The 18,187-nt window shown below is 46.8% G+C and overlaps 1 protein-coding gene across 1 annotated transcript; it reads left to right on the forward strand.

Annotated features, from left to right (window-relative positions):
• The first annotated feature begins 12,850 nt into the window (after positions 1–12,850).
• On the forward strand, positions 12,851–13,816 carry LOC123642010 (olfactory receptor 2AT4-like). The gene has a single exon (XM_045556940.1). It carries the CDS (start codon positions 12,851–12,853, stop codon positions 13,814–13,816), a length of 966 nt encoding a protein of 321 aa, XP_045412896.1.
• The last annotated feature ends 4,371 nt before the right edge of the window (positions 13,817–18,187 follow it).

Raw genomic sequence — 18,187 nt, forward strand, 5'->3', positions numbered from 1 at the left:
ATTGTGCCCCCTCTTCTTCTTGGTATGTGCACAGCTTCTCTCTCCTGGGAGACTACGGAGGCCTGGCTGGGTGACCTAGGGCTGGCCACTTGCCCTCTCTGATCTTTAGTGCCTTTGGCTGTGAAATGTCTTCCCAGAGCTGTCATAAGGCTCGGATGAGTGATGGATGGATCAGCGCTTGCTAAATTCTGAGAGATAAGCAGACACACGTGTTATTAATATGTCCATGGTGGTGATGGTGTTGACTTTTGTAATTCTGGGAGCAGAGGATGAGGAGGGAGTAAACACGACAGGTGCATGCCTGGTCAGGACCTGACTGACAAGCCCATGGGGATGGATCACCGGGATGGCCCCCTGAGGAGGGAGGGAGCTCAAGGGCAAAACGGGGGCTCGTCAGCAGCCGTGGTTCTGTGGGGCTGCAGGCTGTGCCCCCTTGCAGGCCTCCAGACTGGGCACTGGCTGCCCAGGGCCCCCAGCCCTGGCTCGGCCACCAACACGCTGGCATTGGTCAGGTCCCATTCCCTGCCTGGTCCTCAGCTTCCTTATTATAAAATGGTCTTTGCTCCCATCTTTTGGAAGGACCACATGAGCTAACAGCTGTACCACTGCTTCCTAAAGTGTCAAGTGTGGGGTTACAGTTATTGATAATTTGTCTCCCTGGAGAGAGGACACAGGGGGTGCAGCAGAGGCCGGGAGGGGGGACGGAGTGGGGGGGATGGGGGTGAGGGAGGGGTGGAGGTTGGGGGGATGGGGAGCACGCGTCTGCCCCCTGCTGGGGACAGGTGGGAGCAAGAGCCCCAGCTCCCTGAAGACTTTGCGACACTGCCCCCTGGGGGCCGGAGCGGGGGCCTGTGCCCTGGCTTTTCCTCCAGAACTGTCCTCAGGGAGGAAGGGCCCTCGCAAGGGCCACCGTCAGCAGGCTGAAGTGGGCCAGAGGGAGCCGTGGCCTGCCCCCCGCTTCCTGTCCATTCCGCTTCACACGTCTCTCAAATCCACCCCCTTCTCTCCATCCTGCCGTGGCTGCCCTGATCTGGGCCGTGCCCGGCCTCCTCCCCACCCCCCGTCTCACCCCAGCCCATCTCCCTGCGAGCTAGAGGGAACCTTCTAACCCTTGACCCCGCCCATGCCCCTCTCTGCATAAAACCCTGCCCAACTCACAGTGCCCCCAGACGAACCATCTTTCTCAGCTGCGTCAAGTGCAAGTGAGACATTATAGGGGCGGTTAAGAGCATGGCCATGGGGCAGCACGGCTTGGATGTGACTGTTGGCTTCTCCACTTGGTAACTGTGTTACTTAATCCTTAATGTGCGGTACTTTTTTATTGTAGTAACATATACATAACATAAAATTTGCCATCTTAACCATTTTTAAGTGTACAGTTCAGTGGCATAAAGTATCTTCACATTGCTGTGCAACCCACCACCACCATCCACTCCAGACCTTTCTCATCTTTCCAAATTAAGACCCCATACCCGTGTGTTACCCAATTTCCATGCGTCTGTTTTCTCATCTGAGGGCTGGGGCTAGAGAATGGATTGCTTTGCACAGTGCCTGGTAGGTGGGCAGCAGGGGTTCGACCATGGCTATCGTTTTCTCCTCTTGAGGAAACTGTTCTGGAACGTAAGTGCAGCAGCACTGCATGGAGGTGAGCTCTAGAAACCTGTGGCCCGCTACAGCCCGGGATTCACTTCTGGGGCTGGGACGGAGTTTATGACAGCTGCTGAGGAAGCACGCCGTCTGCCTCGTGTAGGAAGATGAGTCACTTCCTCCCCTGGCGGGTTATGCGGCTGGTGATGGGGAAGGCAGAGGCAGGGTGAGCGTGGGCAGCTGCATCCCAGGCAGGTGCTTCGCGGCTGGGATCGGCCTCCACAGCGGCTCTAGAGAGAGCTCCGTGGCCAGGAGGATTCTCTCTGGCGTCAGTGCCAGGGTAGGACCCCCTAACTTGCTATAACGCTCTCAGGAGGGGATGGAGCAGGCTGACTTCTCTGCATTAGTGCTGCTGATTCAGAGCATATTGGTTTGCATTTTGCTTGCTTCTCTCCTCCCCACAGTATGCCCTGAACCAGGGGTGGGGAACTTGCGGCCTTAAGGCCACATGTGGCCTTCTAGGTCCTTAAGTGTGGCCTTTTGGCTGAATCCAAATTTTACAGAACAAATCCTTTTATTTTTATTAACACATTTTTGTTCATCTTTTATATTTTTATTTTATTTTTTTAAATGAATGTATTTAAAATACCAAAGAATTAAATAAGTTTTAACGAAACAATCCTCCTAGATAGACAGGCACAATTAGAATACCAATAAGCCATAAGGGCTAAATTGATGGCTGCTACACTCACAATTTAGTTCTAACTTCCTCCACCTGACTGGCACCACTACCACATGAGGCTGGTTGGCCAGAGTTTATGGGGGTCAAGTACGCCAGTCTGTTATCAGCTTTTGACAATGGTGCACTGTGTTTTTTGTTTGAAGTGGAATTTGTGAGTAGTTGCACAGCTTGACAGCATTTTTTAATTCTGTCTGCTTAATAGCCCATCATGTCAAAGAAGACCAAGAGAACACTGAAGGAAGAAAACAGATTTTTTTTAATGAGGATTGGTAATTGCAATATTATCTTGTTTCTTCTAATGATAAGATGATTTGTGATACTGTAGTATCAACATTAAAGAAATTCAATGCTCATCAGCATTATACCACTCATAAGGACCACAAGTATTTTAAATTAGAGGGAGAAGCGCTAAAGGTTGCATCGCAGAAATTAAACGATGAAAAGCACAACAAAGACAATTCTTTCAAGCAGCAATAAGAACCTGAAAATAATGCCACTAAAGCAATTTATAAAGTAGCTTATATACTGGGGTGGGGGGAAGGGAAGCCATTCAGTGACGTAGAAATTGTGAAAGAATGCATTGTCCAAGTTGCAGGATGTTTAGATCCTAATAATGTTTCAAAGTACAAACAACTGCCTCTTTCAAGGAGAACTATAATTGATGGGCAGCATGAATTAGCCTTCAACTTAACAGAACAACTTCATGCAATACTTCAAAAGGAAAAATATATTATTCAATCACCTTGGATGAATCAACTGATACTACTGACTCAGTGGAAGCTGTATACTTCCTTCAGGTCATAACAGAAGATTTTCATTGCTAAGAAGAGTTACTTGCTTTGGGCACTCTTGCAAACAGAACATGGGAATAGTCTTCAACAGCTTTCAAGATAAATGTCGTGAAGTTGGACTGAATTTGGTAAATTTGGTGAGTATATGTATAGACAGTGCATCTTCCATGACAGGAAAACATGAAGGGTTTATTGCATAGGTAAAAAAACGTATTGACAGATGCAGATGCTCTCATTTCTTCTCATTGTATCTTGCCTCAGCAAAATCTCCAGTGTGAAAGCTACTATTTTAAGTGACACTTTGCAACAACTTATATGAATATAACTATATTTGTGCAAATGCAACACAGCATCATCAGTTGCATAACATGCTAAAGTTGAACGATGAGGTAGGTATTCAGTGTGGATTTGCCATATCATTCTAAAATGTGTTGGCTACTGCAGGGACGGGTGTTAGCCAAAATTTTATCTCTGCAAGAACAGATAGTTAAATTTAATGAAGAACAGAATCAACAATGTGAATTATTGAAAGATTTCTATAGGAATGCAGCATTTCTGTGTGATATCATGTCAAATCAAAGTGACTTGAATATTTCTTTGCAAGGTTAAACTAAATCTATATATGATACGTGGCAAAAAAATCCAAGCATTTCAAAAAAAGCCATCTTTTTGCAAAACATTTCTCCTTCAAAAGGAAATTTTGAATGAATATTTTCCCCAGTTAGCAAAGGTCATTGATGAGCAGGATGATGTATGTGGTTCATTTGAAGAATACTCAGCTGTTATAGACCTATTAATTGGAGAACACAATGAAAGGTTCACTGACTTTGAGAATCCTGACATCACACTCAAATTAGCATTTCAGCCTCACCTAGTTGATACCATCAAGGCACCTAAACAATTACAGATGGAATTGATTGAGCTCTCTATAGATGACCTTTTAAAGCCTCAGTTTCCTCCATAAAATGGATGCAACAATTATGATGATCATTACATGCCAAGTGCTGTTCTAGCACTTTACTTATATCACCTCAGGGGATGTTCCCAACAACGTGTTATAAACCCCTATTTACAGATGAGGGGCTGAGCACAGAGGTTAAGAGACTTATTCAAGGGTACACAGCTGGTAAGAGGCAGACTAGGATCTTAATCTAGACAATCTGATCCCAGAGTCCAGGTCCCTAACCATGGCACTTAACTGTCCATCTTAAAGGGCTAGTCTGAGGGTTCATTCATCATCCACTGGCCCCTGAGCCATGGGGTTGAATACAGAGTCAGGTACTGAGCTATTGCCTTTCACCGGGTTCCAGGCCTGTTCTACTGATGGCCATCTGGGTGACCTTGGGCATGTTACTTTCCTTGTCAAATCTCAGGTTTCCTTCCTACTACAAGAAGAGCTTGAACCCCAGCTGGTGACTCCTAGATCTCCACTCCAGCCCAGACCCCTTCCTGAGCTCCTCATGTCTACCTGTTCCTACCCCCACCCCTACCCAGGCACCTCAGGCTCTGCAAAGAGCTCATTGTTTTCCTGGAATCCTGCCCCCAGCTGCTCAGAGCCAGCCCACCCCTGCCCCTCCCCACAGCCGTTTGGCAACCCCGCCTTCTCAGTGCTCTGTCTCCTCCTCCCCTTCCCTCAGTTCAGAGCCCACTCCTCATTCCTCTCAGACCTCTACACGGCCTCCCGACTCTTCTATGACTCCAACTTCCCCTTCTAATCCACCCTCCACATTCTACAGGAGTCATCTTTCCAAACTCTAATCTTTCTGGGCCCTGTCCTTCTCCTCAGAGCCAAGTTTAGCTCTTAGCCTAACATCTGATGCTCATCACCACATGCCCGTAACCTGCCAGCCTCACCCAGCCCGCCCCCACCCAGAGCACAGCACGCACACTCTGGTCCTGGTGCCTGCTGTGTGCAGTTCCCTCTGGTCAAATGCCCTTCCTGCCTTTTTCGACATTGGACTAAGAATGGGGGCAACCCAGGGTGACCTGTCACAGGACCAGCACAATCCCAAGAGAGACAGAGTGGAAGAGTCTCAGCCTTTCCAGGGTGAAAAACCTCAGCAGTGAAGACATCCTGCAGGTGGCCCCTCCGTGGCTGTGATGGCGATGGCACCACGGCACGTCGTGGTTTCAAAGTACTCTCACAGAGAGTGGCTCACTAAATCTTCACTGGAGCCACTATTGCTGGTACTATCACCCCCATTCACAAAGGGGAAACAGAGGCAGAGAGAAGTGAAGTCACCCCCCAAGGACACACAGCTGGTGAGTGGTGGAGCCGGGATTTGAGCCCCCAAAGCTGATGCCCTTGCCCTCGGGCCACATTGCCCCCTGGTGGCAGTGAGGATGGTGACAGTGATGAGAATGATGGCGGCCCCAGCACTGGGCGCTGATTCTGGACTCTCCTCCCCAGAGCTCCCTGAGCCTCTTGCCCATGGCAGGGAAGGCAGCCCAGGTTCTCCCTGGACGTATTTATAGCTTCCCTTTCTTCCTTGGCACTTTCCTTTTCCAGCCTCTCGCGTCTGTCGGAGCCTCGCGTGTGGGTGGGAGTGAGGAGCAGTGGGGGCGAGACCAAGAGAGACAGGGGGCGAGCGGGGCCAGGAAGGGGCGCAGGCAGCTGGCCTCTTGTTCCCTGGGAACGTCCAGCTTTAAAATGTTCCTGAGATCACGGGCTCCTCCTGGAGACATTTCTAGACTTCACTTTCTGAGAAGGGAGAGACAGTGCAGTGTGAGCATACGGACATCTCCCCCCCCGCCCCCCGCACCCACCCCACCCCACCCCCCACCCCCCGCTGTCCCAAGACAGCCAGTCTTGCAATTTGGGTGGAAAATGTTTATGATGCCCGCTCACACCCTGACCTCTTCCCAACCTGCCCGCAACAGCACAGAGCGTGCACTCAAGAAATATTTACTTGAGGAACAAACCCCTATTTTAGGGAAGAGGAGACATTCTCAGCGAACTGAATACCAGAATTGAATCCCAATCAGCACCAAGATCTGAGCACGTGCCCACTGGACTGCCTGCCAGTCCTGTTTGATGGTGGACACACACTGCGACAATCTCAGCATCTTCACAAAATCCTCCTCCCACTCTGGTCCTTTAATGAGGCTTGTCCTGCCCAACACACCAAATCTGCAACCTTAACATTGGTTTTTTTGTTTGTTTGTTTTAGAGACAGGGTCTTGCTCTGTTGCCCAGGCTGGGGTGCAGTGGCACAATCAGGGCTCACTGCAGCATTGAACTCCCGGGCTCAAGCGATCCTCCCGCCTCAGCCTCCCACAGGTGTGAGCCACTGTGTGCGGCCTGAAAACTTACCTTCACCTCAGTCTTTTCTCTTTTTTTATTCCCTTTGCTCCCATCTGATGCCCCAGGAGCCCAGATCCTGGATTCAGAAGCTCTTCCCCCTCTCTGTTGACCACCCTCTTCCTCCCCATTCCTTCATCCTCTCACTCTCTACTGGCTGCTTCCCACCAACAAGTGGTGCAAAATGTGCTCAGATACCTCCAATTTTAAAAATACAACAAGATTCTCCCTTACCTCTTGTTATGGTCTAAATGTTTGTGTCCCCCCCAAATTCATATGTTAAAAGCTACCACCCCCAGTGATGGTATTAAGCGGTGGAGCCTTTGGGAAGTGATTAGGTTATGAGGGCAGAGCCTCACGAATGGGATTAGTGTCCTGATAAAAGAGGCCCGAGGGAGCTTGCTGGCCCCTTTCGCTGTGTGAGGACACTGCTAGAGGGCGTCATCCGTGAAGCAGGAAGCAGCCCTCGCCAGACACTGAGTCTGCTGGCTCCTTGATCTTGGACTTCCCAGCCTCCAGAACTGTGAGCAATACATTTCCGTTATTTATAAATCACCCAGTCTAAGGTGTTTTGTTCTAGCAGCCTGAATGGACTAAGACACTTCTCATCAGCCTCCAACTATCCACTTCTCTTTACAGGCAAACATCTTGAAGATGTCACCTACTGTCTCTCCACTTACTCACTCCTCACCTTCCACACCCACTGTTCCACTGGACCTGTTCACACCGAGGGCACCAGTGGCCTCCTCCTTGGTGGACCCCGTGGACCCTTTTCATTCAGTTCTTGTCCTCTGGCCCATCAGTAGCATCTGATGCTCCTGACCATGGCTGGCCCTTGGAACTCCTCTGTGATATCATACTCTCCTGGCTTTGCTTCTCCCTCTCTGGCCATTGTTTCTCAGTGTCTTTTGCAGACACATCATGTTCTGCCTCAATGTCATATTGCTGTCCCCTAGGGTTCTGTCCTTCTCACGCTACACTCTCTCCCTAGATGATTTTATTCACTACCGTGGGCATATACTTCCCAAGTCTTTGTCTGCAGCTCAGCTGTCTTTCCTGAGCTCCAGACATAGACCCTCAAATATCTGCTGGACATCTCCACGTGCACATCCCACAGGCTCCTCAAATGCAACACGTCCTACACTGAACTCAACTGTCTTCCGCCAAAACCTTCTTCCCACCTGCACTGCCCACCACCCACCACCGTGTTTGCCATCTCGGTCAGTATCACCACCATCTGTCTTCTCACCACGCCAGAATACTGAGCATCATCTAGGACTCTTCCATAATCAGTTATCAAATTCTGACTCTTCCACCTCTTGAAGATTCCCCTGATCCTTGATAGCTAAAAGGTGTGGGCTTTGGAGATGGATTGACTCTAACACAGGCTCACTGTTGGCCCAGAGGAGGGACCAAAGCAGACTTAGTTTCTTAACCTCTCTGAGCCTCCTCATCTATAAACAAAGGTAATAAAAATTACCGCTCGGATTAAATGAAATGAAGTGTGTGACTACTGGGGCACAGTCGTTAGCACAGGTGAGCACTCAGTAAAGGGGGCGGCCGTCACCTGTTACCTTAATCATAAATACTCCTCCCCATTCCTCTCCTGGTCACCCTGCTTCTGGTCTCTCCCGCCCTAATCCATTCTCCTTTCTGCTGCAGGGATGATCTTTCTGATACACGGAGCTGACTGTGTTGGTCACCTGTCTGAATGCTGGTTCTGGCTTTCCCACTTCCTCATGCTGAGTTCTTATTCCTTGGCCTGGAATTCAAGACTCTTCTCCTTCTGGCCCCTCCTGCCCCTCCCCCTTTAGCCTCCCAGTCTCCTCTCTGTACTGGTACTGAGCCCCAAACAAGCTTCTATCTGGCCTCTATCACACCTCCTGCTTTTTCACCCCTTCTTGACTTTGTTTACCCTCCCTTATTGGCCTGCACTCTCCTCCTCTGCCTGCAATTCTTGACCCACCTGAAAGACGTCTTCCACATGCAAGCCTGCTTCGTTTCCTCCTTTGGGCCTTTCAAGTCTATGGCAGCACAGACCACAGTGGATGCAATGGCCAGTTCTTTGACTGTGTTCACTGTGGCTGTGCACCCAGCACAAAGCAGCTTCATTCAATGCAGAATAATGGATGAGCTGTAGCCACCTGAATCTTTCGAATGGCAGCAGTGGCAGCCAGGTCTGGCCAGTCCAGGGGGGAGAAAGAGCACCTGGGGCTGGCGGAAGATGGAGTCACGAAGGCTCCCTGGAGGAGGCTGGACTTTGAATTATAGGGCATCTAAGAAGGAGCGAAAGGGAGCAAGAGAAGCGTGAGAGCAGGTGAGTGAGTGAGAGAGATTGAAGATTTGGGAGACTGGTTCTCTGCTCTGTCACACTTGTTCCTCCAGTTTCTATGCCCTCAAAGGGTCCCACCGGCCAGTAGCACAGCACTTTACATTTATTATACATGGAGAGTTTTCACAAACTTACTCATTTGTGTCGTTGGTTAGTGCAGAGGCTGGAGTGAGAGTTAGCAAATCTGAAACTTTGGATCCTGCCTTGTCCTTGGATTGCTGTGTGACTTGGGGCCTTGGTTTCCTCATCTGTCACACGGGGATATCAGTCATTGCTCAACAGGAAGGAAGGCCCCCATAGAATATAAAGTTATGTGTCCCAGTGAGGACTATTAATCTTGTTGTTCTACGTATCAGCAAAGCTCGCCTGGGAGTCCCCAGAATGATGTTACTCAGGGCCCCAGTAGAAGGGGCCTCTGGGAGTTCAGACCCCAGCAGCTTAGGAAGGGGTAGAGCTCAGGGGTTTAAGGCAACTAGGCTCAGCCCAATCCGGTCCTTCCCGCTGAGGCAGCGCTGGCTTGGGGAGAGGAAGGAGCAGCTGGCGTGGCCTGAGTGGGGCAGGTGAGCCGGGCCGACCTGCAGAAGTCTTGGGCATGAATGCTAAAGGCCCAGAGCCGCTCATAGCCCAAGGAGGGGGCAGGTTCTGGGAGGACAGGGTTTTGGGAGGCAGGAAATTAGGGACCCTCACCCAGCTATGAGAGGGGCTCTAAGAGAAGAGAGCTGGGCCAAACTCTGTCTAGGAGATCGCTTTCCGGGCTGGCTGGCCCTGCTGCTGATTTGCTTTCTGTGTGACTTTGGCCAGGTCGGAGCCCTCTCTGGGCCTGCTCGTCCCTATCAGCAATAGCAAAGGAGCTGGGCCAGAAGCTCTCTCTGGAGCTCAATGTCATCTGATTCTGTAGCAGCACTGGAGAGACAGCCCTGAGGTTGTCAGGACAGCCATGGTCCCGGCTTCTCTGACATGCTGGTTTTGTAGGGGACAGGGCAGAACAAATCCCTGGCCCTAAGGAACCCCCAGGCTGCTGAGGGAAACTGACACGCACGTGGACAAGTCCAGAATTACCTGGATTGCTGGACAGGCAAGCTCCAGGGACCATGCTATGGTGGACCCGTAGGAGCCAGAGCAGGCAGGCATCTGGCTTCTGGCAGAGCTCTGACCTTGACCAAGTCACTCCCCTCTCTGAGCTTTTTTTATTTGAAAAATGGTGACTGGACGGCATGGCTTTCTTCTCAGGACCCTCCTGCTCTGACGTTCTGTGACTGCCCAGCGAACCTCATACCTCCAGCCTCATACCTCCAGGTCCCAGGCAGGGGTGGAAACAACCTCCCAGAATTGCAGCAACTTTCAGGGAAATGCTGTTTGTATCAATTTAGGTGCGAAAATAAAAGAAATTAAAAATCCCTGCTGACTGGTCCATCATGTATAAAAGTTCAGCTTGACTCATGCAACTCATTCATTCATTAATTCATTTGTTCAAAAACATTTATTGGGGGTTTATCACGAACCTGTTTCTGCCAGGTATACAACATTTATGCTCAGGACGTGGGGCCTGGCTGTCAGGAGCTTTTTTCACAAAGACGTGCCCAGTCCATCTCTTCCTTAAATCATTTCTTGAAAACAGCATTTTTCTACCATTTAGAGTCTCCATTTAGTCACCAGTATATCTGAAACTCTTAAAAAATCCCCTCAGAACAAAATGGAAAATTATAGTTGTCTCTGACATCAGCTTAAGAAACAGAGAGGAAAATAAAACCTCTGGCCTAATTTTTTCCCAGGTGGAAACCAGAGCTTCCTTGTTCTCTAGGCAGCCCAGGTGGGACGAGCCCAGGCCAGAGCCCTGGGGCCTGGTTTCCAGGACGAACCCTGACCCCGACTTGCTTTGACACGGGGCTGATCCCCAACCCAGCCCTGCCGCAGCCCGATTACTTCACCTGGGAGGAAAGGACAGGGACACACCTACCTGCAGGGCCATTTCCACTCTTAAATATTCTGGGACATGAGAAAGATTTTGTTAGAAGAGGATCCAGCTGGAAGTGGTTTTGGGAAAACCAAGTGGAAGTGCTCAAGGCATCCCTGGGTGGAAGAGGCCGTGATGCCGACGTCAGCAGACCCTGGCCCTGGGTGGCTCAGCTAGCGGGACAAGCCCAAGGTGAAGGGTGGTATCTTCCCTCGGCTCAGCTCTGTGGGTTGAAAGGTCTCACTTCAGGGGTCTTGAGCTGCCTGAATGCCCAGTAACCTTCTTCAAAACCTTCTAGGGAGGGAGTTACTCCTGCAGCGCTTAGTCTTCTCTCATGACACTGATTCTGAGACTTCGGTTCTCTGTAGCGCCCTGTGCACTGAGGCCAGGGAAGGAAGGCTCCTGGGAAGTGAGTGTGAAATGGCTAAGTGACACCTGCTGAGCTGCGGCAGCCGGGAGGAGGGAAAACTCAGAGTGCCGTGGAAGCACCTGCGGTCTGTCTTTTCTTAATGGGATAGAATTCATTTTCTTTCTTCTTTTTTTTTAAATTTATTTATCTATTTCCTTTTTTAAAAATTTTCAGAATATCATTTTCAACTTGGATTCCATTTGTGAAATAATTCCTACTGTCAAAGGCATATACATTGTCTCTGCGCACTCAGGGAAACTGAGGGGTTTCCCAGGACCTGGGACTTCCAGTGCTAAAACCAGCACAGTTCTGGGCAGATGAGGATGGTTGGCCACTGTGATACGACAAAGAGACAGGCTACCAAGACAGGTCACAGGGTGCACGGGGTAGGCTGAGGTGGACAGAGAGAGCCCCGGCACAGGCATATGGAAAGGGAAGCCATTCCTGGGGTAAGCAGACAGCATTCTGCAGTGCGCCTTGGAGGAAGCAGCTACAGAGAAAGATGTCACAGAAAGGGAATTCTCAAGCGAATGGAAATGCAGAGAGGAAGACAAAGGGCACTGACTCAGGCATAACACCCCAGATGGAGTGAGATGAGAACGGGGCAGGCTGTAGGAGGAAAGGAAGTGGAGCCAGAGCAGAACAGAAGCAGTTCTTTCCGCCATCCCGGAGCTGAGCTCATGAGCTAGGAGCCTTTAACAGAGGCCGTTGACAATCTTCTAGGCTCGGAGGATCATGATTAGAGCCAAGGGAAACAGAGTAAACTATATAGTTTTCACTCCAGGGTTTAGCCTCACTCCCCCTCAACCTGTGATTCTGCTGTCTGTCTTCACGAGGGCCACGTTAAAGAGCCCCGTTCAGGAACTGTCGTGTAGGCACATCTGCACTGGATGGGCTTACGTCGAATGACTGCAGTCAAGATTCTGGTGCTTACAGTGGGCAAAATCTGGTACGTGGTTCATCAACATTACCATACCTAGGATGTTCCTTCACCTGTGGTTTCGGGAACTAGGCTAAAATGTCAGACATCCTTGAAGGAGCTGCTTAAGCTAATAAAGGAGCTACTTGGTTTTTTAATTGGCATTTGAACATAAATGGATACTTGTCAGGACTTTTTTTCTCAGATGGATTAAATTTTCCCTCCAACATTGCAATCTTGTTGATGTGGTTCATGTATGTCATTTTTCTTTTTTTTTAGAACCAATGGAACTAGGGTTAGAAGGTTGATTAAAGGCTTTTGATCTATCTCCTATGCAAGCACTAAATCTCCCCTGTAGCATTCCAGCATAAAAGACCCCAGCCTTGCATGCCTCTAATTACATGGCACTCACTAATATTCAAGCCTGCTTTTGCAAAATGGGATAGTGCTGATTGTAAGAGACTTCTTCCCTATGTGGGGCTAAACTCTGGGCCCCTGATGCTGCTAACACTGGCCCAATTCTTTCTAAGTGTTTTTCCTTCCCTTCAACAGCCCTGTAGGTGTTGGTGGACACCTTTCTTCCCCACCAAACAGGACCAGCTCTTTCAACCACTACTGTTAGATACCTCACCATTCCAATCATCTTAATTGTACAATAAAATTCCTGCCACAAAAAAAGGTGTTGGGATTGAGATCAATGGTAAGAAAGAAAAAGATAATGCATGTTCTAGTTAATGTCTCATTGATTCCTCTGGTTTCCAGATGTGTCCTGATGTTCCCAGTATGTGTTTGCAGACATCCAACTCTGACCCACTATGGAAAGCACAACCTGTAATGGATCAGAGGACTCTTCACCCATTTTCTACCTGGTGGGCATCCCTTCTCTGCCCAAGTCCCTCTTCCTCCCTGTCTTCTTGATTTTATTCTTAATCTACCTGTTCATCCTGCTGGGTAATGCCCTGATCCTGGTGGCTGTTGTGGCAGAGCCCAGCCTGCACAAGCCCATGTACTTCTTCCTGATCAATCTCTCAGCCCTGGACATCCTCTCCACCACAACCACTGTCCCCAAGATGCTGTCCCTATTCCTGCTGGGAGACTGCTTCATCAGGTTCCCTGCCTGCTTCCTGCAGATGTACCTGTTCCATGGTCTCAACTGCTCTGAAGCCTTCATCCTGGTGGTCATGGCCTATGACCGCTATGTGGCTATCTGCCGCCCACTGCACTACCCTGTCCTCATGACCCCACAGACCAATGCTATGCTGGCAGCCAGTGCCTGGCTCACCGCCCTCCTCCTGCCCATCCCAGCTGTGGTACAGACCTCCCAGATGGCATTTGGTCCTGTGGCCCAGGTCTACCACTGCTTCTGCGACCACCTGGCTGTGGTCCAGGCCTCCTGCTCTGACACCACCCCCCAGACCTTCATGGGCTTCTGCATCGCCATGGTGGTGTCCTTCCTCCCCCTTCTCCTGGTGCTCCTCTCCTACGCCCGCATCCTGGCCTCAGTGCTTCACATCAGCTCCCGAGAAGGACGGTCCAAAGCCTTCTCCACGTGCAGCTCCCACCTCCTGGTGGTGGGCACCTACTACTCATCCATTGCCATCGCCTATGTGGCCTACAGGGCCGACCTGCCCCTTGACTTCCACATCATGGGCAATGTGGTGTTCGCCATTCTCACACCTGTTCTCAACCCTCTCATCTACACACTGAGGAACAAGGATGTCAAAGCAGCCATCACAAAGATCGCATGTCCCCAAGACCCAGTGCATTCAGGGAGCCCTTGATCCTTAGGTGTAGCTAATTCTCCTCCCAGGATACTGGTTCTTGAAGAATGGAGAACACCATCAAAAAGGTTTTTTGAAGGAAGAATGGCTTAGAGCAGGACCAAAAATATACCACTGGGGCTTCCATATCCACTAACTAGAGGCTAGGTTATAAAATCAACTCAAGTGGAAAGAAATAAAAATATCAGATAAAATATAAAACAAATATTCTTAAAAGCATCAGAAAAAATATAATCAGGCTCAAATGGTAATAAGGTGAGAATGCAAAGAGGTAAGTTATTAAGACATGCATAGACATATAAATCAATGAAACAGAATACACAGCCCAGAAATAAACTCATAAATACACAGATAATTCGATATATGAAGGAAATGACACTTCTGACCAGTATGGAAAATGGACATATAATAAACGGTATTGAGACTATCTGGTATCCAGAGGTCAAACCATTTAATTTGTCCATTAACCCAAGGAAACACAAAAACCAACCCCATTAAAGACTTCAATATGAAAGGCAAAACTATAAAATTATATAGAAGACTATAGTCCTGAATTTGGAATGGGGGAATATTTCTTAAACAAGATTTAAAAATTCTAAGCCTAAAAAAAATAGTATAATGTTGACTGCTTTGGATAATGATGGCTGCTTTTGACATCCTTGTCTGTAACTTCTCTCTCATTTAAAACATAGAATCTCTATTTTTCAAAAGACACCAAAATGAGAGTGGAAAGCAAGCCACAGGTTGAGAAGTTATTTGCAATTCATGCAACCAACTGAAGCATTCAGGAGTCAGATCAATAAAAAAAAGATAGTCAAGCCATTAGAAAAATGAGCAAAGTACTTCACAAGAGAGGATGTCCAATAAATATAAGAAAAAGTGCTCAACCTTCTTAGTAATAGAAGTGCAAATTACAAAAAATGTAGAAGCACGACAATGCCACAGTTGGTGAGGATTTGGGCCAGTGGAGCCCTCAAACGTTGATGGTAAGAGTGTTAATTGGTACGATCACTTTGGAAAACACTTCATCACTTTATCCTGTGATGTTGAAGATATGTACTCTATGATCCAGCACAGCAGCATTGTCTAATTGGTGAAATGTTCATAAACTGTAACACTATATGCCAGTAAAAGTGAAAGAATTATGTATACTTATGGCAACATGGAGAAATCTCACATAGCGTTGAGCAAATGAATCAGGACTAGAAAGGATACATACAGTAATATGATTGCAGTTTTATAAAGTTTAAAAGCAAAACTAAACTATGTTATTTTATCAACACATATAGCGGTCATAAGCTGCGAAGAAAAGAGAATATTGACAATGAAAATCAGAACCATGGCTAATGCGGTGGGAGTGGGAGGGGCTGTACCCAGGGATGGTGCTGGAGGCTATGAGCTGTTGTCAATGTGTCATTCTCTCCTGGTGATGATGACATGGGGGTTGACTTTAAAATGAGACTGTACAATAGGTTTTATATATCTTTGTTCTTTATGAACATATATTTCATCGCAAACTCTTATAAGGTGTCATACCACTGGGCAGAGGCTGTCACGGTCATTGTCAATGTTTGGTCCAAGTCCTCCCACGGGTGCAATGGACGGTGGTGTATGGAAGAATGGTTGGTGGGACTGGCATCAGGTAGGAGCATGAAGAGTTCATCCGTGGTCATGGGCAGGAAGGCGGAGTCTGTGGGTGCAGAGCTGGCCAGTGGGTGGCTGTGGGATGGAGTCTGTGGGAGCTCCCACCTGACTGCTGGAGCGGCAAGGGGAAGACACATGGGTGGGTTGAGGAGAGAAGAGAAGGCGTGAAAAAGTCATCTAGCAGAGGTGGGAGAAAGAGCTGGGACTTACAGGATGCGCCTGGCAGGAGCAAGGTCCCACCCGAGTTAGGTTTGCTGTCTGAGGAGGCCTCTCACATTAAACTCAGACGAGACACACTAACATCAGGAAAACACTTTAATAAAATTGATCTCATTTTTACCTCTGAGTGCAGTACTCATCCTGAGTCATAGCTTGTTTGAATAATGGTCCTAATTTTACTGATTCTCTCCAGTGGAGATTTTTTTTTTTTTAACCAAACATTGGGATAATTACATAAGCCAACTTGTTCTATAGGAAGCAATGATCTGATTTAAAAAAAAAAAACAAAAAACTAATCATTTACCTGTTCTCACAAATGGCTACCTAAACTTCTTGGTAAGAAAATTAAAACTGTCAGTTAAATGACATAAGGTATCATTCAAATATTAAGTACTTATATCATAAACCTAATATGTGCTATATTTTATACCTCCATGTGGCTGGGAGGGGAAGAAGAAAGATAATAAGGTAAATATTAAGATCGCAAAAGCTAGCTTAAAACACTTCTAAACTCAAATAAAATGTTGAGCTCTAAAACTAACTTCAATTATCACTTGCACATAGTGATAATACTTATGCAGTCATTTTACATTCATGAGACTATGCTTTCATTACAAGAATGATATTTATTTTTTCTGCATTAATTTAATACAGTCTTAATGGTAAACAAAATACTTATACTAAATTCTTATTTTGCGCTTTCTGTTTATATCTCAAATAGCATGATTCAATGTAATTCCTTTTATCTTCTTATGTGTTCTTCAAAATATAGTCCCAGAATTATCTTTCCCAACTTTGTCTAGTTTCACTTTCACCTTCGAAAACTTTATTTTTTTCTTAACTAGGTTTTTTGGGGGGCGGTTCTAAGCAATATGTTTTAAATAACCTGTCCACTTTTTCTATGCTATCTTTAAAATGATAAAAGCTCTATCACTGAATGCTATTTCCACATATATATGGAAATTAAACAAAACACTTATATAAATAACCAATGGGTCAGAGAAGAAATAACAAGGGAAATTAGAAAATATTTTGAGATGAATGGAAACAAAAAAACAACATACCAAAATTTATGGGATGCAGCTAAAGCAGTGCTGAGAGGGGAATTTATCGCTCCAAATCACCTGTATTACAAAGTAGAAAAATCTCAAATCAATAACCTAACTTTTTACCTTTGGGAATTAGAAAAGAAGAGCAAACTAAACTCAAACAAGCAGTGAGCATGAAATAATAAAGATTACAGCAAAAATAAATGAAATAGAGAATAGAAAAACAATAGACAAAATCAACAAAACCAAAGTTGGTTATTTAAATATATCAATAAAATTGGTAAACATTTAGCTAGACTGACCAAGAAAAAAAAAAGAAAGAAGACTCCATTTATCTTCATGGCCCTGAAGCAAAGGGCCATGTACACAAATTTATCCCAAACCAAAATTCCTCCCTTCGATAAGGAGTGAATATGGCAGAAGGAAATGGCATATGTAGTCTTGCTTGTTATTCAAAGAAACTTCCAAAACCATCTTCAACTCCATCACGGAGTTCATTAGATCAAGAGAGGGCTGCAACCTCTGTTGTACCATTTGTTTGGTTTCCATTGTGTTCTGTACTCAGCTGCCAAGGACTTGGTAATCTTCCAATCTGCAGTTGTGAATCCACAGTCAGTCGAGGGCTATTAAGGAAGTCTCTTCTGTAGCCTGCAAAGAGTCTCTCATGCGTGGTTTTCCCCTGGTTCAGCAGAAGCATCAGGTCCTGGTGTAACCAGGTCATCTCAGTCATCACTGTGCCTCAGTCTTCTCAGAGCCTCTAGGTTTGAAGCTGGGATAGTCTCTGCACACGCACACCCTATTCCATTTGCAAATGTGCTGCTTGGCCCAGAAGTTCTACTTCCATGGGTCTGTCCATCTCAGAGAAATACTTGGCCACAGGTGCCCCAAAATACATGTTAAAAGGATATTAATTACAATATTGTTCAGAATAGCAATAATTGGATACAACTGTAATGTCCATCAACAGATGAATTACTAGAAAAATTATGTCACATCCATCCTACAAAATACCAAATATCAGATAAAAAGAATGAAGTAGATCAGATATAGAAAGATCCTAAGACTTATTAAGTTAAAATATTTTACACAGTAAGTACAGAATGATTCAATTTATGATAAAAGAAAAGCAACCCCCCCCCCCCACACACACAGAGACACACACAGACACTCTTAGAAAAGTGGAAGAAAGACACCACCTCAGTAATAATGATTTCCTCTGGGGCAAGGAGGGAAAATATGGGGAAGAATTGGTATGAGGAGAACTTTTACTTTTTACTCAATAAAGCTCTCTATTAAGTTTTACAATGAGGATCTATTTATTGTGAAACTTTAAAAATTGTTTAATTTCATACGTATTAGTGAGAGTGACAGAATCTGAAAGAGAGAGCGCTGGCGCCAAAGGTTGAGGCAGGAAGGGTCCGTGACTTGTGCCTATGTCTCGCCTGGGGCTGGGACACAG

Source organism: Lemur catta, chromosome 7, assembly GCF_020740605.2.
Source record: "Lemur catta isolate mLemCat1 chromosome 7, mLemCat1.pri, whole genome shotgun sequence".
In the NCBI taxonomy this organism is placed as follows: Eukaryota; Metazoa; Chordata; class Mammalia; order Primates; family Lemuridae; genus Lemur; species Lemur catta.

Coding starts and splice junctions, on each gene's coding strand:
- LOC123642010 (XM_045556940.1), top strand. CDS start 12,851: ATGGAAAGCACAACCTGTAATGGATCAGAGGACTCTTCACCCATTTTC.